General features: G+C 44.5%; 1 protein-coding gene across 2 annotated transcripts in view; it reads left to right on the top strand.

The window, feature by feature from the left end:
* shank2b (SH3 and multiple ankyrin repeat domains 2b) overlaps positions 1-20,632 on the top strand; it is a 919,901-nt gene that overhangs the window by 879,389 nt on the left and 19,880 nt on the right. The window contains exons 20-23 of one of the 2 annotated variants that reach the window (XM_080189951.1): positions 10,553-10,612; positions 10,826-10,956; positions 14,126-14,237; positions 17,377-19,747. In XM_080189951.1, the coding sequence (XP_080046077.1) occupies positions 10,553-10,612; positions 10,826-10,956; positions 14,126-14,237; positions 17,377-19,747 (2,674 nt within the window). The remainder of the gene's footprint in view (positions 1-10,552; positions 10,613-10,825; positions 10,957-14,125; positions 14,238-17,376; positions 19,748-20,632) is intronic. The other variant, XM_080189952.1, reaches the window with a different exon arrangement.

Raw genomic sequence — 20,632 nt, 5'->3', positions numbered from 1 at the left:
AGTATGTTAAATCAGATTTGTAAACGACAACCTGCATGGCCCTTATCAAGTCTCACGCCATTCAGTGGAGGCTGAGAGGAGACCTGATAGAGGTCTGCAAAATTGAGGCATAGACAGGGTGGGTGGTCAGAGGCTTTTTCCCAGGGTGGAAGTGTCAATAACAAAGAGGCACAGGTTCAAGGTGAGAGGAGGAAAGTTTAAGGGAGATGTGCAAGGGGAATTTTTCACGCAGAGAGCGATGGGCATCTGAAACGTGCTGCCAGAGGATATGGTGGAAGCAGGCAGATTAGCAACATTTAAGAGGCACCTGGATGAATACACGAATAGGGAGGGAATAAAGGGATATGGACCAAGTAAGGGCAGAAGTTTTTTTTTAGTTTAGTTGGGACATCATGATCGTGCAGGCTTGGAGGGCCGAAGGCTATAACTCCTGTTCCTGTGCTGTACTTTTTCTTTGTTGCTTTATTTGCTCTCAGGGGTCAGATGAACATGTGACCAATGACACAAGAACACTCTGATCTGTCCAGCCCATCCCACACTAAGTCTATATACTTTGTATTGAATATAAGAACATAGAACTAGGGGCACGACTAGGCCTCTCGAGCCTGCTCTGCCATTCAGTAAGACTATGGCTGATCTTTTTGTGGACTCACCTCCACTTACCCACCCACTCACCATAGCCCTTAACTCCTTTACTGTTCAAAACTGTATCTATCCTTGCCTTTAAAACATTCAATGAGGTAGCCTCAACTGGGCAGGGAACGTTCCCCTTTCCACCAGAAACCATATGCATTCCCTCTGAAGAGGTGGAAAACCAGGCTTGAACCTCAGGCCAATTTGATGGTCAAAATCACTTGGAAATTCCTCTCCCACCCATGCAGGGAATGGAAACTGACCCAGAAAAGCACTCTGGTGCCAAATTCCTGAAAGTACTTAACTTCTGTACGAGAGGATGTCCACCCCATCAAATTCCCTTGGAGTAAAGCCTTTCCAATTACTTTTGCTGCTTTGGTCAGTCATGTCAGTGTGGCTCTATCGCTACTCTGTGGTATTGGCTTCAGTTCCAGGTCATGGCATAATTTACCCAATTTCTTGGTGAATTATAGCTTCCGTGTACATTGTTGCTTGATGAGGCTGAACTGCCTTGCACACTGGCAGTCGGAACACATTTTTTGGTACCTTGTGTTACTTTAATCAAAAAAGCCAATTTAAAGCAAAGCCAATCATGGTGCCCACGTGAGGGACAAACCAGATCCAAGCTGACAAGCCCGTCTTGGGCTCAATCTTACAAGATCCAAGCTGGCAGGATGAGGCATTGCACTCCTTTTCAGGCTTGATCTAACACTTCACCTTCGCCGAAAGATCAAAACGTCTTTGAAAAGTTGCATCAGGTTTAATCTTATTACTTACCCTTTACCCTAGCCTGGGCAAACCACAGTCACTGGTGTCAGCACACCCCCTTTGCAATGAGCTAGCCTTGTTCCCGGCCTGATTATAGACTTTGCCCTGCCAGGTAGAAACACCGTGAGCACTTCACAGATTCTGCTATGGCCTTGGATCTTCCTGCCATCTTCTGTAACTCAAACGCCGCCTCCTCCAATAAGGTACCACTTACTGAGACCTCCACTCAGATTGAACCAGCTGAGCCACCCTTTTCAAATGTCTCCTTTTCTATCTGTTGGATGCATGCCAACTTTCTCCACTGCCTTAACAATGCCCATTATAGATTCCTGTAGCGTCAGTTTTAGCTGGAAGAGAAACATTATGCAGATTGCTTCGTTGTATTGCTTTTGTCATTGAGCTCCATGCCTGTTAATGCCAATCTGTGTACTAAAGGATATTAAATTAGTTCAGCCCTGGCAGCAATTAACGCTCACACTACAGATACAACGTGTTAATGCAGACTTAGTTAATATGTTGGATCTAAAATGCAAAGTAATGAAATACCCACTGTGTTTGCCTACGATTACCCAACTCTTGCTGGCTTTAATCACTGCAGTTCTTCAGTGGACTTCATGCTTGTCATTTGTCTCCAGTATAGTCTCTCAATCAAATCGCTTTAGTTATGTGCGGCAGAGTGGTTAGCACTGCTGCCTCACAGCGCCAGGGACCTGGGTTCAATTCTAGCCTCGGGTCACTGTGTGGAGTTTGCACATTCTCCCTGTGTCTGCGTGGGTTTGCTCCAGGTGATCCGGTTTCCTCCCACATTGTGTGTGTGTGTGTGTGTGTGTGTGTGTGTTAGGTGACTGGCCATATTAAATTGACCTAGTGTTAGGGGATGAGCAAAGTAAATATGTGGATATATGGGAATAGGGCTGTATGGGATTATGGTCAGTGCAGGCTCAATAGACTGGCCTCCTGCACAATAGGGATTCTATGATTTTGTGAAATAAGCCATTTGACAAGTCGCTGTGTTGTCAAATTACCCATATACCAGAGACTTGGCTTTAAAATTGAGTCTTCAATTCACTGGCAAGGTTGGCGTTCTATTGCCAGTTTCATTATGTATCTAGCTTTTTATTTCAGATTTATTTTGGTAAATTTAAATTCCCTAGCTGTCATGATGGGACCTGAACTTGGGGTGATTCGCCCAGACTTTTAGTCTGAGTATCCAACAACAACCACAACGCCACTGTATTTTTGCAAGTGATGTTAGAATCCTTACAGTGCAGGAGCCCATTCACACCATCGAACCTGCATTGACAACAATCCCACCCAGCCCTTATCCCCGTGTATTTACCCTGTTAGTCTCCCTGATATTGAAGGGCCAATTGAACATAGCCAATCAAACTAACCTTTAGACTGTGGGAGGAAACTGAAGCGCCCAGAGGAAACCCACACAGACATGGGGAGAATGTGCAAACACCAGTGTCACCTTAGGCTGGAATTGAACCCAGGTCCCTGGAGCTGTAAGGCAGCAATGCTAACCACTCTGCCACCATGCTGCATGTTAGTGTGGTCCTGTGATGCTCTTGGCCTTTTGAGCTTAGAATCCTTTGTTAATGTCTTTATCTTAGAAGCATAGAAAATAAGAGCAGGAGTAGACCATTCGGCCCTCTGAGCCTGCTCCACCATTCATTGTGATCATGGTTGATCATCCAACTCTGAGCCAGATCCCACCTTCCTCCCATATCCTTTGATCCCCTTTTTCCCAATAGCTATATCGAACTCCTTTAAAACATACAATATTTTGGCCTCAACTGCTTTTGTGTTGGCTCATTCCACAGGCTAACCACTCTCCAGGTGAAGAAATTTCTCCTCACCTCAGTCCTAAAGGTTTACTTCGTACCCTATGACCCCTGGTTCTGGACACCCCCACTATCAGGAACACCTTTCTTGCATCTACCCTATCTTGTCCTGTTAAGAGTTTAATAGGCGTTTATGAGATCCCCAACAACCCCTTCCCAATTCTTCTGAACCCCAGCAAATATAATCCTAACTGACTCAACCTCTCCTCATACATCAGTCCTGCCATCTCAGGAATGAGGTTGGTAAACCTTCACTGCATTCCCCCAAGAGCAAGAACATATTCCTCAGATATGGAAACCAGAGCAGCGCACATTACTCCAGGTGTGGCCTCACCAAGGTCCTGTATAACTTGCACTAATATATCCCTGCTCCTGTACTCGAATCCCCTCACGATGAAGGCCAACATACTGTTTGCTGCCTTGACCACCTGCACGCTTACCTTTCGTGACTGGTTTACGAGGACACCCAAGTTTCATTGCACATTCCCCTATCACAATCTCTAGCCATTCGGATAATCTGTCTTCCTGATTTTGCTACCAAAGTGGATAACTTCACATCTGCCGTGCATATGACCACTCACTCAGCTTGACTAAAGTGGAAGGGGCACTGCCCAGTCCTGCCCCTGTCTGCCCAGCGGCTGCAGTGGCACCCAGTCCAGCTGGTGAGGTAATCACATCTGGTCTCCGCCAATGGAGACCAGCTGCGATCCTCCCTGGTGTGGGCCTCGGCCAGTGAGCAGGTAGGTTTGAGTTGAGCCATGAAGATGGCATCTGGGACTCTCTAATGATATTTAAATGATATAATTAGTATTGAAATCAGTTTTGCAGCCTTGGTTTCACTGGCTTCAATTCCTGGCTTGGGTCACTGTCTGTGTGGAGTCTGCACGTTCTCCCCATGTTTGCGTGGGTTTCCTCTCGGTGGTCTGCTTTCCTCCCACTGTCCAAAAGTGCTGGTTAGATGCATTGACCGTGCTAAATTCTCCCTCGGTGTACCCAAACAGCGCCAGGATATGGTGATGAGGGATTTTCACAGTAACTTCATCGCCGTGTTAATGTGAGCCTACTTGTGACTAACGAATAAGCTTTAAAAATTTTAAAGAGACAGCAGCAACATGGATGTGAAAGTAACAGAATAAAATGCAGCAGAGACTAATGGTCCATGGACATTTTTCAGGCTGGAGGAAGGTTTGTAGTAGGGTTCTCCAGGGGTTGGTATTGGGGCCTTTGCTTTTGCCAATGCGTATTTAATTATCTAGATCTTGCTATATAGGGGATAAGTTCAAAGTTAGTAGATGACACAAAACTTGGAGGTGTTGTAAACTGAAGAGTACAGTGTGGAAAAGGATAGTTTTTTTTACGTAATGTAGGCTGTCGAGGTCAGGAGAAGCTCCCTGTCATCTCCTGTAGCTTTCTGGAATTGTTTCTGACACTGCAGCTGTGCCCGTTGTTGAGGGTACCACCAAACATCTGGGGAAATCAGTGCAGCGCCATGGGAGGAGCTCTGAGCAAGTTTCTGGGCAGTGTCTATGTTCACATAAAGCTGAACAGCAAAAAGAAAATTCAGTGTCAGGATCTTAAACCTCTATGCAGAATTCAAATCATTTAAAAAGCTGTTTGCATTTGTTTTTACTTTACAAGCTACTCTACGGAAAAAGAGGACCGGTAAGTAACTGGAATCAGAAGAATCTCTGAATTGTATTGGGTAAAGACTTCAAGTTTGTCACGAATTTAATTTGACTGTGTTTTGATTGTATTGAAGTGCAACTTGAAATAGACAAAGTGAAATTCCTTAACAGTATTGTGATTGCCATTTTCTATACAGGACTGAAATGTTGACCCTATATGGGGAGCAGCACGGTGGCACAGCGGTTAGCGCTGCTGCCTCACAGCACCAGGGATCCAGGTTCAATTCCTGGCTTGTGTCTGTGGAGTCTGCCTGTTCTCCCCACGTCTGTGTGGGTTTCCTCTAGGTGATCCGGTTTCCTACCACAGTCCAAAAGACGTGCTGGTTGGGTGCATTGGCCATGCTAAATTTTCCCTCGGTGTACCCAAACAGGTGCCGGAATGTGGCGGCTAGAGGATTTTCACAGTAACTTCATTGCCATGCTAATGTAAGCCTACTTGTGACACTAAGACATAAACTTAATTTCTCTCTCCACACAAGCTGCATGACCTGCTGAGTAGTTCCACATTACTGGGTTTTTATCTCGGATTTCTAGCATCCAGAGGATTTTGTTTAAGGAGTTTGGGTGCTTGCAACTCATCATTACTCTGCAGAAGAAAACACACACCACCCTAAACTCCTGTTGAGGATTGAAACACATTTGGCAATGTCACTTTAATCATGGTTATTGGAACTCTGCCTTTTTTAATGGAGCTGGGTGCAAATAACATCCGCAACAGTCCTTTACTCGCTTTAATAACCTCAGCACGCTCACTTGCACACTGCAAGTCAAAAGCTGTAGATGCAAGTTGCATCCTGCTTTCAATATGTAAAGTGTCATAAGGCTCTCTGGCACCAAGATCCCTGTTTTAAGGCACATTTGTGACTAATCAAAAATCTTGATGAAATTCCCAATGTATTTGCACAATGATTGCTAATACAGTTTTATGAAATTATTCTGCTGAAATAATCCTGCTGGGTGTTGGAATTATTTATCCAATTTGACAGAATCAGCTGGTTCTAACTTGACCTGTTTAAAAAAAGTTTCATTTTATATAGAACTTTTCCCGACCTTGACTCTTGAGGTCGTCAGATTTCACTGGTCACATTGCCCCAAAGGGCTGATACATCTGCTGCTCCAACCGAATAACACAGAAGAGATGTTTGATATTGTGCACAAGACCTCAAAGTACTGCTGCAGAGAGGTTTGAAAGCTATAGTTTCACAACCGGGTACTGGAAAGTGTGCAGTTAAGTTTTAACCTAGAAACAGATGGAATGTACCCCTTTGCCTATTAATGTATGCGCATCAGGGCAGCATGGTGGTTAGCACTGCTCCCTTACTGCGCCAGGGACCCAAGTTCAGTTCCACCTTGGGTCACTGCCTGTGTGGAGTTTGCACATTCTCCCCGGTGTCTGTGTGGGTTTCCTCCAGGTGCTTCATTTTCTCCCACAGTCCAAAGATATACAGGTTAGATGGATTGACCATGCTAAGTTCTACCTTAGTGTCCAGAAATATGTGGGTTGGGGGGAGGGTAGCAGGGTAAATATGTGGGGTTACGAGAATGGGGCCTGGGTGGATTGCTCTGTCAGAGAGTAGGTGAAGACTCAATGGGCTAAATGGCCTCCTACGCACTATAGAGATTCTGAGATTCTATACTGTGAAATGAAGAACAGTCTCCCAAAGATGTCTTTTGTGGCCTTTTCTTTTGTGAAACTGTAATATCCCCTGAATTAAAACAGGGATCATGGTGCCAGAGAGCCTTATGACGCTTTACGTACCAGAGATGAGGGGGTTGGACTATGAAGAGAGACTGAATAGACTGGGTCTGTACTCGTTGGAGTTTAAGAACATAAGAACATAAGAAATAGGAGCAGGAGTAGGCCATCCAGCCCTTCGAGCCTGCCCCGCCATTCAATAAGATCATGGCTGATCTGTCGCTGCTCAGTTCCACTTTCCCGCCCTCTCCCCATAACCCTTAATCCCCTCTCCTATCAAAAACCCATCAACCCGCGTCTTAAAAATATTTAGCGAGGCAGCCTCCACCACTTCAACGGGCAGAGAATTCCAGAGATTCACCACCCTTTGAGTGAAGAAGTTCCTCCTCAACTCCGTTCTAAACCGCCCCAAAGTTTAGAAGGATGAGTGGGGGGATATTATAGAGATGTATAAGATAATGAAGGGGATGGATAGGGTAGAGGTAGAGAGATCCTTCCCGCTTAGAAAGGACAGCAGGACTAGAGGGCACAGCCTCAAGATAAGGGGGAGGCAGTTTAGAACGGAGTTGAGGAGGAATTTCTTCACTCAAAGGGTGGTGAATCTCTGGAATTCTCTGCCCGTTGAAGTGGTGGAGGCTACCTCACTAAATATATTTAAGTCACGGGTAGATAGGTTTTTGGCAGGCAAGGGAATTAAGGGTTTATGGGGAGAAAGCGGGAAAGTGGAACTGAGCCACTTCAGATCAGCTATGATCTTATTGAATGGTGGGGCAGGCTCGAAGGGCTAGATGGCCTACTCCTGCTCCTATTTCTTATGTTCTTAAGTATTCCTTATGCCTGCTAAATGCTTGCTGGTCCAATGCTCTTGTCGGTCTCCTAAATTGCACCAAATGTAACTAAATTTCATCCGTCAGCCTTGTGCTCACTGGTTTCCGTTGACCCATCAGTGTCTTCATTTTAAAATTTTCCCCCTTGTATTCAAATGCCTCCTTCTTGCCCCTTCTCTCTCTCTCTCTCTCTCTCTCTCTCTCTCTCTCTCTCTCTCTCTCTCTCTCTCTCTCTCTCTCTCTCTCTCTCTCTCTCTCTCTCAGGGAAAACAGGTTTTACGACAGTCTTAAATTATCTCTTACCACTGAGCTCTTTTCATCGGATGCAACGCTTTTATTTTGCTGTCAGTTCAGGAAGTATTATTTTACTAAGACGTCATTGTCACCCAGTTTCAGCTTTGTGCTCAAACGTGCTACGTTCCCCGTTCAGATATAAATAACCCTGTGTCCAATGGTTTTCAGACATTCAGCCAGGTTTTCATACCAATAGACAAAGGATAATATTTCACCTGTCCTCCAGTTTAAAACTTAACTGCACACTTTTCAGTACCTGGTTATAAAGCTAGAGGTTTCGAACATCTCTGCAGTACTTTCAGAGACCCTGTGTACAATAGCACAGAACAGAAGGTGTGTGACATTCATTTGGAACAGCAGATATGACGGCCCTTTGGGGTAGTGTTACCAGTGAAATCTGATGACCTCACAGAGACATTAACAGCTATAGCAGCCTAAAGAGCCTGGCCAAAGCTGAGGATTGAAATTCATGAACCGGGTCAGGGTCTAGGTACTACAGTTTACAAACCCAATCCCTCCATACCTCAGCAGATATTGGACTATGTCAAGAAATATATAAATCAAAATAATTTGTCATTGAAATGACATACTCTGAAACAAATTGAATCAGTGAATCTATCATAATTTAGATTTCCACATTCCATATTCCTGATCTTTCGTCAAAATCTTTTGCCAAAGTAACACAATTGTATTTGCATGGTGTACAGTGAAAATGGTTATACTCTAATTTGGTGTGAAAATTGTTTTACAAAATACTCCAGCTCTCTGTTCCATTTAACTACCTTCAAAATGCATCGACATGAGGGTTGCGTAGATAACAGAAGATAACCTCACTATTAATCTAATAAGGTGGAGCAGTCTAGGCTGGGTGATGATTGAAGCACAGGCTGCTGTTCTATTTGTTGTCAATGTATAATGCTAATGTACATTTATAAAATTGTACCTTGCTGTATATTGTATTATTCCTCTAGTCAGGACTAGAGGGCACAACCTCAAGATAAGGCGGGGGGGCGCAGTTTAGATCGGAGTTGAGGAGGAACTTCTTCACTCAAAGGGTGGTGAATCTCTGGAATTCTCTGCCCATTGAAGTGGTGGAGGCTACCTCGCTGAATATATTTAAGTCACGGGTAGATAGGTTTTTGACAGACAAGGGAATTAAGGGTTATGGGGAGAAAGCGGGAAAGTAGAACTGAGCCACTTCAGATCGGCCATGATCTTATTGAATGGCGGGGCAGGCTCGAAGGGCTAGATGGCCTACTCCTGCTCCTATTTCTTACGTTCTTATGTATTAAGCTTGCTTCATGAACTCTTCAGTTTTACCTGAAACTAAGGAAAAGATCAAAGTCTGTATCAGCATCGCAGCAAAGTGACAGCCGATACCTTTTTTACCACGTCAGTTTTTATTTTCCAAAATGTTGCCAAAATTTTTAATTTAAAACCAAAGCAAAGGCTTGTCAAAAGAGGAAATAAATCTCAGAAAAAAGGTTTGCGTTCTCCTCATTTGCACTCCAATGGAATGGAGGTTGGGTGCATTGAAAAATGGACTTTTGACTTGCTGCTGAGTTGGCCTATGTGCTTCTGGAAAAAAATACCCTACATTTTATGTGGGTATTGGTCCCTTTGATTCTGTAAGTTTTGAAAAATAAAGCTGGGTTCCACTAAATGACCACGTGACCAGGTTGCCTGGGAAGTGAAAAATAGCAAAAAAAAAATCAAGTTAATTGTGGGGTAGAGTAGTTTCTTGGGGTCATTCCTGATTTAAGCAGTTTAGTTGGGAGCTTCAAACAAGCTGCACTGAAGGAAACATCTTTTTCGGCTAAATTTAATCAAAATTCTGAGTTTTAACAAAGAGTTTAAACACTTTTGATGGTTCAAGGACTCTGCCAGCAGAGAGTTGAATTTCTGGAAAAGGTAAGCTGATGAGAGAGAGAATTTCAGATAAAAACTCCATAGTTGAAGACTGTTAGAACTGGGAAATTTCTCACTCAAGGTGGCTATACTTGGGCATCCTTGGTGTCTATTATTGAGCATGGAGTTTGCACCTTGGAATGGTTGCAGATGATATGAAGGGACAACCTTAAACCCAGTTTATGCAGAAGTCATCGACAGAATATCCAGGCCAAAGAATTATTCTGCCAAGTTTTTTTTAGGTATCTGAATTGAGAGTTTTGGAGCACAGGTCCAATAAGTATAGAAGGGAAGTGGTGTTGAGATGTTAGATTTACGTTGCAAGTAATCATGTTTATCATATTTATATTAACTTTAATATAACAGACTATTTAAAATGGAATGTAATTATTATGGTTCACATTCTTTGATTTGTGTGTAGTAATTTTTTATTTAAACCATGAGCTTTGTGGCTTCATTCTTCTAGTAAATAGATGGTTCTTCAGATTGTTTAAAATAAAATGCTACTAGACCCGACCGAGATCATAATACTGACAACCTGCTCCATGCTTATGGCCTATACTATATTTCACCCAAAGTGTTCCTTTCTGTTGTGAAGGTCAATGAATATTAACCTTATTCATTCAGCAATTGTCGTAACTCACCCAATAATTATTTGTTTGAATTCTGGTGATTTTTAATAAAAAAAAAAGCAAGGTTCCACTAAATGATCATGGGACCAGGTTGCTTGGGAGATGAGAAATAGCGAAACAAAATGGTCAACTTGGTTGAAAATGTTCTCGAGTATATTTTTGGAGTTCACTTGATGCTGCCTTTTTTACTGTGCCTAAGATTAAATGAATGCAGAGTATTCTTGTTTTCTAAACCCTTCTTTTCATTTCTACATTACTATAGATCTTGATCCATCACATTTAGAGGGTTTGAAGAGGAGGACTGCTTTTCAAACCACACTAAGTAAAAACAAAAATCACTGCATCCACAAATTAACAGTGCATGTATTTTGTGCAGTAGCGTCTTTCTGACTGCGTTGAATTTAACTATGCAGCAAGGTCTCGTGTGCATGGAAGTGTTGTCCCGGTTTTGTGTCTCGTTTGTAGAGTTGTTTCCTCTGTTTTCCTTGGCGAACGCTCGTGAGCTGGGAGCAAACTGTGCTCTTGTGTTCCGCAGACAAACTCGATGAAATCGTGTCAAATCCCAAACAGTCAAGGGCTGCAGAAAATGTAACTGCGGACTCGAGAGTTGCAACCATCAAACAGCGTCCTTCGAGCAGATGTTTCCCTCCCACTTCAGATGCAAATGTGAGTAAACAGACTCAGTAGAACCTTTAGAAATTTAAGGTGTGCAGGGATGCCATTTGGCTCATTGTATTGGTGGCAGGTGGGGAAGGGGTTGTGGGAACGAGTTAGACAACCTAATCCCTTTTTCCAGCCACTGATTTGCTGTCCTTTGCATATCCAAGGATTTTTTTAGAATGTGATTCTTTCAAAACATTTGCTTCAAAGTTCCTGCAGTTTGCTTCGGCAAATCTGAACCTAAGAAATAGGAGCAGGAGTAGGCCATCCAGCCCTTTGAGCCTGCCCCACCATTCAATAAGATCGTGGCTGATCTGACAGTGGTTCAGCTCCGCTTACCCGCCTGCTCCCCTTAATTCCCTTGTTGATAAGAAATCTATCTGTGACTTAAACGTATTTAACGAGGTAGCCTCCACCGCTTCAATGGGCAGAGAATTCCAGAGATTCATTACCCTCAGAGAAGTAGTTCTGCCTCAACTCTGAAGGCAGCATATGAAATCGAAACCGGTTTTTTAATTTGCGTAGCAAGGCTTTGGTGTTCCTGACAGATGTTTGGCAAAGTAGTTTTGTCTCGTGGAATTTGTTTTGCCAAAAGGTAACCCACTCAGTCCAAATGTCAGTCTGAGTCCAATGAGAAAAGGGCCCAGCAGTTAATGAAATCCTCAACATAATGATGGCAGCCATGAAGTTTCAAATCTCAAACAGCAATGGAGTTCTGATCCAAGAGTAGGAGCGTTTAGGCATAGTCAGCCAAGCAAACATAACCTCTGTAAAGCAACAGCATTTCTGTGCCCTGTCTAATCACAAGCTACTTCTGCTTTCCTCTAAACAGCAAACCTTTATTGTATTCTTTAAAAAGAGCAATGATTGTCCTTTTGAGAAGACTTGATTCTTTCCTAGTGTTAATTTGGTTTGATTATCGGGGAAGAATTACGTTGGGATCTTATGTTCCCAATGGTGCGGGAGCCCAGAACTGGGGGTCATTGTTTGAGGATAAGGGGTAAACCTTTTAGAACCAAGGTGAGGAGAGATTTCTTCACCCCGAGGGTGGTGAATGTGTGGAATTCATTACCACAGAATGTAGTTGAGGTCAAATCATTGTCTGATTTCAAGAAGAAGTTAGATACAGCTCTTGGGGCTAAAGAGATCAAGGGATATGGGAGGAAGAGAGGGATCAGGATATTGAATTTGTCAAGATCAAAATGAATGGTGGAGCAGGCTCGAAGGGTCAAATGGCCTACTCCTCCTGCGAGTTTTGATGTTTCCGTCTTCTGAATCCAGCCGAATACTATTTCTTTCCAGAGATAATTGCATGTGAGCCTGAATGATCACCTGCAGAGGCAGTGACTAGCAATAATGAAGGGTTTAAGCGCATGATTTCAATGATGGCAACTTAAGAATTCATTTGCCTCTCAAATTTAGGCTACTACTGAAGCTGACTCTGTTCCTTCCTGCTCCTGTTCCCACATTTGCAGGCTGCAAAACAGAGGAAGAATCCTTTCCCATACTTAGTCTGCTGCCTCCGTGAAATTCTAGCTGCTTGTATAGCCTCCTCCCACCCTAACTCTTGATCGTTTATCTCTGGAAGCTGAACGTTCATTACTTTCCCACTGCATGATCAGCACTCGGGTTACAGCCACTGTCCTGTGATCACAACATCCCAATAGGAGAAAACAGTTTGGACCAATATTCTTATTTCCCAATTTTTACTGGTGTTCCATTTTAAGAAACTACCAAGAGTCGTGAACGAAGCCCAATCCATCATGCAAACAAGCCTCCCATTCATTAACTCTGTCTACACTTCCCACTGCCTCAGAACAGTAGCCAGCATAATCACGCACCCCGGATAGACTCTCTTCAGCCACCTTCCGTTGGGGAAAAGATAGAAATCTGAGTTACTCGCACAAAAACCACCTCTTCCCCACTGCTATCAGACTTTTGAATGGACCTACCTCGCACTAAATTGATCTTTCTCTACACCCTGGCTATGACTGTAATACGACATTCTGCACTCTCACCTACTGGTATGCCTTGTCTGTATAGCTTGCAAGAAACAATACTTTTTGCTGTATACTAATACATGTGACAATAAATCAAATTGAAAGGTATACAAGACCAGTTTTGTTCAGTATTCTTCCTTTCACATTTATTTTTCCCTTCTGGGATGTCGCCTTGTCCTCCTGTAGCTCAGCCTCCGACAAGGTTGACTGCTGTGTGGTACTGCTCCTTCACGATACCATTGCTGTCTCTTCCAATATAGCCAGCGCACCATCTTCAATAATTTCTCCACCTACATCTGCACGATTACCTCTGCCTCATTCCACTCTTAGAAAGTGTGTACTCCTGCTGAGAAATTCCCGCTTAGAAAGGACAGCAGGACTAGAGGACACAGCATGGTTGGGGGGGGGCATGGTTAGATCAGAGTTGAGGAGGAACTTCTTCACTCAAAGGGTGGTGAATCTCTGGAATTCTCTGCCCGTTGAAGTGGTGGAGGCTGCCTCGCTAAATATATTTAAGTCACGGGTAGACAGGTTTCTGATAGACAGGGGAATTGAGGGTTATGGGGAGAGAGCAGGAAAGTGGAACTGATCCACTTGAGATCAGCCATGATCTTGTTGAATGGCGGGGCAGGCTGGAAGGGCTAGATGGCCTACTCCTGCTCCTATTTCTTATGCTCGCACTTACACCGTTTGCTCTCAAGCCATTCCTCAACCACATACTGGGGGACAGTGGGGGTGCTGCTGACCAGCTCACGACGTGATTCCCAGCAGGAAATGAGACTTGACCTGGGTCTGTTGGGAATTACTGGACAGAAACGGAAATCTTCCCTGGAATGTCTCTTAGAATGCACTTGTGTCAGAGAAGGTCGGCAACAGACAATATTTCCTTACACCTCTGCACCCATCTCTGCCCTTGCCCCCCCCATGCCCGGGCTGGGGGTTCCCAGTCTGATTATTTTGGTCAATAAGATGAGCCTCTGTACAGTAGCAGCCGTGGGCCGCAGTGGACCATCTCATGCGGTCCATGTAGAGAAATAACGGCACGTGTAGGAACATAGGAATTGGGAGCAGAAGGAGGCAAATCGACCCTATGAGCCTGCTCTGCCATTCAATCAGAGCATGTGTGACAATTGTGTGACATTTGGGTAACTAACCTTTTACTTTCTTATTTCTAGTCAATCTATGAACGGCAGGGCATTGCTGTAATGCCTCCTACAGTCCCAGGGAGCCATAACAGCCCCTATCTAGAAATACCACGAGGAACCATGCGTAGACAGAAATCAATAGGTAACGTGGCAGTATTTCTGTTTGTACCTAGCTGAGCAAAATTGCTTGCGGCTTATTTGTTTATGATGCACATGTGAGTTTGTGAAGCAAAGTTGTACAAAATTTTTCATACCCACAATCCCCAGGAGGAAGCCTGTTATGAGGACGTGTGGTTTTTTTTTAAATCACCTTGCATAAATTTTCAGTCTGTTTGGGAAATCAGCCCAGTTTTTTAAAATTCATTTGTTGCTGGCTGGCCAGCATTTGTTCCCTATCCCTTGGAGAGCAGTTGAAAGTCAAGCACATTGCTCGGCTTTGGAGTCACATGTCAGCCAGATATGGGTAAGGACGGCAGATTTCCTCTCCTAAAGGACATTAGTGAACCAAATCGATTTGGTTCCGATAATCAGAATCCTACAGTGCGGAAGGAGGCCATTCAGCCCATCGAGTCTGCATTGACCACAATCCCACCCAGGCCCTATCCCCACAGCCCCATGCATTTACCCTAGCTGGTCCCCGTGACACCACAGGGCAAATTAGTGTGGCCTGTCCACCTAACGTGCTCATCTTTGGACTGTGGGAGGAAACCCACACAGACATGGGGAGAACATGCAAACTCCACACAGCGACCCAAGCCGGGAATCAAATCTGGATCCCTGCGAGGCAGCAGTGCTAGCCACTGGGCCACCATGCCGCCCTGATAATGGTTTCGTGGTCATCAGTGGATTCTTAATTCCGGATTTTTTGTTTTGTTTAGAATTTAAATTTCACCGTCTGCTGTGGTGGGATTCGAAACCAGGTCCTCAGAGCCTTAGCTGAGTTTCTGGCTTAACAAGTCTTAATAATACCATCACCTTCCCTTGGTTTTGACTAAATATCAGCAATTCACAGCAGCTATGACTGAATGCCAGCAGCCAATGAATGACCCCCCCCGTGTTGAATCTTGCACATCGAATACACACTTATGTTTACATCTTTACAACAAAATTTAAAGGAATGATTTCTGAGAGCCAGTTAATGAAAGGTTCTTGGTGGCCTGATTGTTTTGTGTCTTGAAATGCGTACCCATTCTGTTTTGCAAATTGAGCATCAGACAGAGGGAGAAATTGCTGTTGACAAGTGTTATTGTGTGACTGTTCAATAGCTTCGATTCAAATCTCCCCTCTGCTATTTTAATGAAATTGGTAACCCATTAAGCATAAATGGGCTAAGCCTCCTTTACAGTACCGGAGAGAAGACTTTTTTCCTGAGTAAATTGAACATTTGTTCCACATTATCACTGACTTTCTCCCCCACAAAGGCAGCTGCTAGAACACATTACAGGTCCACCAATTTCTACAAAAATAGTTACACTTGTCCAGTAAAAGGAAGATTGCTGATTCACTTTGCATGTTTGCTCAGCTATGAGTCTTGGCGTGTGTTTTTCAGCAACGTTTAGGTTTTTTAAGTTAGCTTATTTTGTTTATTAGTGTCACAAGTAGGCTTACATTAACCCTTCAATGAAGTTACTGTGAACATCCCCTGGTCACCACGCTCCGGTGCCTGTTCGGGTCAATGCACCGACTGTGGGAGGAAACTGGACCCACCCAAAGGAAACCCAGGCAGAGACGGGGAGAACATGCAGCCTCCACACAGTGATCCAAGCTGGTAATCAAACCCGGCTCCCTGGAGCTGAGAGGCAGCATGCTAACCACCTGTGCCACCGTGCTGTCCCATCACTACAACCAGTCCAACTTAGACCCATTTGGAGCCTTTTCTTTGACCTTAAAATCATAGAATCCCCAGTGTGTGGAAAGAGGCCATTTGGCCCATCTAGACTGCACCAACCACAATCCCTCCCAGGTCTTATCCCTGAAATCGTATGTATTTGCCCTGCCAATCCCCTGATACACTCTTGTACAGCTTTGGACTGTGGGAGGAAACTGGAGCACCCAGAGGAAACGCACACAGACATTGGGAGAATGAAAATTGAACTCAGATCTCTGGTGCTATAACGCAGCAGTGCTAACCACCAGTGTACAGACCTCCTTTGTCGTTGCATTTAGGACTATGAATAAAATGAGTGACAGCCCAATTATTTCTCATTCATTCGTGAGACATGGGTTTCACTGGCTGGCCAGCATTTATTGGCCATCCTGAGTTGCCCTTATTCAGAGGGCAATTGAAAGTCAACCACATTGCTGGGGCTTTGGGTTCACATGTAGGCCAGACCAGGTAAGGACAGCAGATTTCCTTCCCTAAAGAACATTAATGAGCCAGTTAAGTTTTTCCATAATCGGCAATGGTTTCATGGTTATCAGTTGATTCTTAATTCCAAATATTGTTTATTGAATTCAAATTCCACTATCTGCCATTAGCAGGATTTGAACCTGGGTCCCCAGAACATTAGCTGAGTTTCTGGATTAACAGTCTAGCGATAATACCACTAGGCCATTGCTTCCCCTGTGTGTGTGTTAAAACAATAGGTTTTTATGAATGGATAGGAGGATAATGGTGCTGATCTCCACATCCAGATACTCGGTACGGATTTCTGTTGGACAGATCGCTTTTGGGCGGAATCGTTAGATTTTTTTCCCCCAGAAAATCTTCAATTTTACACATCTGGCGGCTTGTTTTCTGAAAGGAATTCAGTTCAATTCCCAGCAATTTCATCTCCTGTCTCCCTGAGCAGTCTAGGATAGATGCCATCAAGCCCTGGGGATTTGTCAGTTTTAACGTTCCCTAAAAAACCTAACACTTCCTCCCTTCTAATGGGTCAACACCTCCCTCTGAGACACTGCCAGTCAACACATCCTTCTCCTTTGTGAATACTGATGCAAAGTATTCATTTAGGATCTCCCCCATTCCCTTGGGATCTAAGCATAATTCACCTCCTTTGTCCCTGAGAGGTCCGTTTTTTTTTTATATATTCCTCCCTGACAACTCTTTTGTTCCTAACTTATGAATAAAATGCCTTAAGATTCTCCTTAATCCTGTCTGCCAAGAACATTTCGTGACCTTTTTACGTTCTTTCCAAACCCTGTTTGAGTTCTTTCCTACTTTCTCTGTATTCCTCCAGCACTCCGTCTGTTTTCAGTTGCCTGGACCATTCCATGTGAAAGAAATGCAAGTATTCATTTGTCAAATCGATCTTAACCTGGAGTTTTTCTTTCCTGTGCAGGTATGTTAGAAGAAGAGAAGCAGTTCTTGGCTCCTCCTCTTCTAAAGTTTACCAGAAGTTTGTCAATGCCCGACACCGCTGAGGACATCCCACCTCCCCCGTCAGTTTCTCCTCCTTCACCTCCTTATAATGCACCCAAACCGTCCACCCCTCGGAGTTATGGTACAATAAGGCCTGGCTTCAATCACAATTCCGGGTTAAGAACACACAATTCCAACAGGCCGGACAGCACGGGAACAATGGTCACAGATCGACAGAAGAAAGCAATGTACTACCGGCAAGATTCCCAGCAGTATTCCTTGGATTCTGAAGACCAGTACAAGCCGAATGCTTCGTCCCACCAGACCATGCGAAACAGGAGGAGCAACATGCCGGAGAATCCATACTCGGACGTCGGGAACACGGGGAATAAAGCCGTGTACGTTCCCGCCAAACCAGCCAGAAGAAAAGGTCAGCTGGTGAAGCAGTCGAAAGTAGAAGACAGTCCGGAGAAAACCTGTTCCATTCCCATCCCCACCATAATCGTCAAAGAGCCTTCAACCAGCAGCAGTGGCAAAAGCAGCCAAGGGAGCAGCATGGAAATTGACACCCAGGCTTCAGAACACCAAGTTCACCTTAGGCCCGATGATGGCTTCTGCAACCCTTTTGCAGCAGCGATCGCTGGGGCAGTGAAGGACAGGGAAAAGCGACTGGAAGCTAAACGCCACTCCCCTGCCTTCCTCTCAACTGACATGGGTGACGAAGATGTTGGCCTCCTACCAAGTTCGCGGTTGAGGCAATCCAAGTCCATTGACGAAGGGATGTTCAGTAATGAAGAGCGATATGGTCACCTACTGGTTCCATCATCCAAAGCTAGCACCAATTACAGCAGCGCAGAATCCAGTAATCAAAGAGTGCCAAGTAGCTCAAGGATATTAAACATTGCTTCCAAAAAAGAAGATATTGATTGTAACGCTGGAAATACAAAAGGTTATAGTGCATCAAACATTCCCAATGCTAATAGTAATTACGTCCATCCTGTCACTGGTAAGATATTGGATTCAAACACTCCGTTGGCCTTAGTAATGGCTGCAAGAGATCGAACACTGAAAGACCAGCCCTCGCACAACACTAGTAAAGCTGATTCTGGGAAAACTGAACTCTCCAAGCCGCTGTACATCGATACCAAGCTGAGGTCAAACGTGGAGACCACAACTTCTGCCTCTGCCTCCACCAAGCCGAGCCAATCTTCCGCAACACTGAGGAAAGAGACCAACGCAAAGCCCGCAGCAGACACGAGTAAAGAGAGCAAGAAGAGCGATGAGAAGAAAAACATGGTGAATGACGCCGTAGATACCTCACAGCAGAAGACGCCAGGATTGCTCATGGTGCATTCGGACGGTGGTGCCAAGCCTGAGGAAAGCGGGAAAGTGGCAAGTAAAGAGGAGAACTCGCCAGCAAGCGTGGCATCAGAGCAACGGAAAGCTACGGAGAGCACTTCAGCGTCTAAGGAAACCGCCAAAACCGTCATAACTGTCAGTTCAGTCGATGATTCCACCGTTTTACCATTCCGCATTCCACCACCTCCATTGGCCTCCATCGACGTGGAGGAAGAGTTTCTATTTTCTGAACCTTTACCTCCGCCCCTGGAGTTTGCCAATAGCTTTGAGAGCACGGAGGACCCGCCAGCCATTCCATCTCTCTCAGATCTGCTGAGGCAGAACAAAAATGCCACCTGCGCCACTTTGCCATTGCACAGCAGGGAGGCGAGCAACTTGTCTTCAGCTCCTTCCGATGGTAAAAAGCCCGTTGGTAATTCGGATTCCTTGCCCCCGAGCTTTGTCCCACCACGCGAGCCTTTTGACAATGTCGTAGATTCAGGGATCGAGGAAGTAGACAGTCGCAGCAACAGTGACCATCACTTGGAAACGACCAGCACCATTTCCACCGTCTCCAGCATCTCCACCTTGTCTTCTGAAGCTGGAGAGAACTTGGATACTTGCACAGTCTATGCAGATGGGCAGATGTTTACCATTGACAAGCCTCCAGTCCCTCCAAAGCCAAAAGTTAAGCCCATCATCAACAAAAATAATGCAATTTACAAAGACGCTTTGATAGAAGAAAATATTGACGGCTTGTTCATGCCACCGCCTGCACCTCCTCCCCCGCCTGGTGGCATCCCGCCCGAAACTCTTAAATCTCCGCAGCAGAGAACCTCCAAGCTATGGGGAGATGGGCCGGATCTAAAAGTCCCCGCCGCGACCGATGCAAAGGCGAATGTCATTAGCGAATTGAATTCCATACTGCAACAAATGAACAAGGAAAAGGTGCCCAAACCGACAGAGGCCTTGGAATCTCCTTCAGGAACAAGAGGAGCAGCCTATGGAGCAAGGTAATGGCTGAATTGGCCAGAATAATTTTGGCAAAAGGAAGCAATCTTGTTATTTCTCTTGGAGTCAAGTGAACCGAGTTATAGATTTCGAGCTTAAACAGCTGAATGGTATAATTTATTTAAAACCATGTTAGTGGAGCAATATGGAATCCAGGGCACCTGCTAGATGAAGTTGGTATCTCGCTGGCCACTTTCCTGGTGGACTCGTGATATTTATTTTAAGTTGGTCTTGGCTCCTGTTCAAATCGCAGAAGTATTCGATGTAACCACATTAAAAAGTTTACTTTCCAACTCAATGCATTTGGTAAGGAATTTCTCCCACCAATTGAAGTTTGCATGGAACAGATGGCAATAAGACTGTTCAGCCACACTGGCCTATAGAGAACAAGATCAGAAACCCCAGGGTATATTATGAAGCTATACTGGACACCAGCTGTTTGCTATTTTGGCATTAATGTGAGAATAGGATATTTCACTCCAGATGTGATTCTACTGACGTTAGCAAACTTTTATCAAACAAACTTTACTTAGCAATACAGTTCAACTATAACAAAATCAGTTAGCTTAGCACTTACCAGTTGAACAGTACTTAAACATGACAGGATACAAGTCTTAACTGTTAACCTATCCCTAGAGTTCCAATTCAAGCAATATTCTTCTTACAGACTTAAAACCCCTCTTCACAGTCAGTTAGTGACACACATGCTTATGTGCTTGTTCTTGTTAACAGACCAAAGGTTTTAAACACCTGGAAAGAGAGAGAGAGAGAGACAGACACCTGTATTGCGACAGCCCCAAACAGCAGCCTCCAGAGAAAGACAAAGACAGCTCTTGATTCTTTCAGGGCTAGGCAGAAAACTGATCTGTTTTAAAGCAACAGAAACT

This window comes from Carcharhinus amblyrhynchos, chromosome 6, assembly GCF_965287045.1.
Source record: "Carcharhinus amblyrhynchos chromosome 6, sCarAmb.v2.hapA, whole genome shotgun sequence".
Lineage (NCBI taxonomy): Eukaryota > Metazoa > Chordata > Chondrichthyes > Carcharhiniformes > Carcharhinidae > Carcharhinus > Carcharhinus amblyrhynchos.
This window is presented reverse-complemented; position numbering and strand designations above follow the sequence as displayed.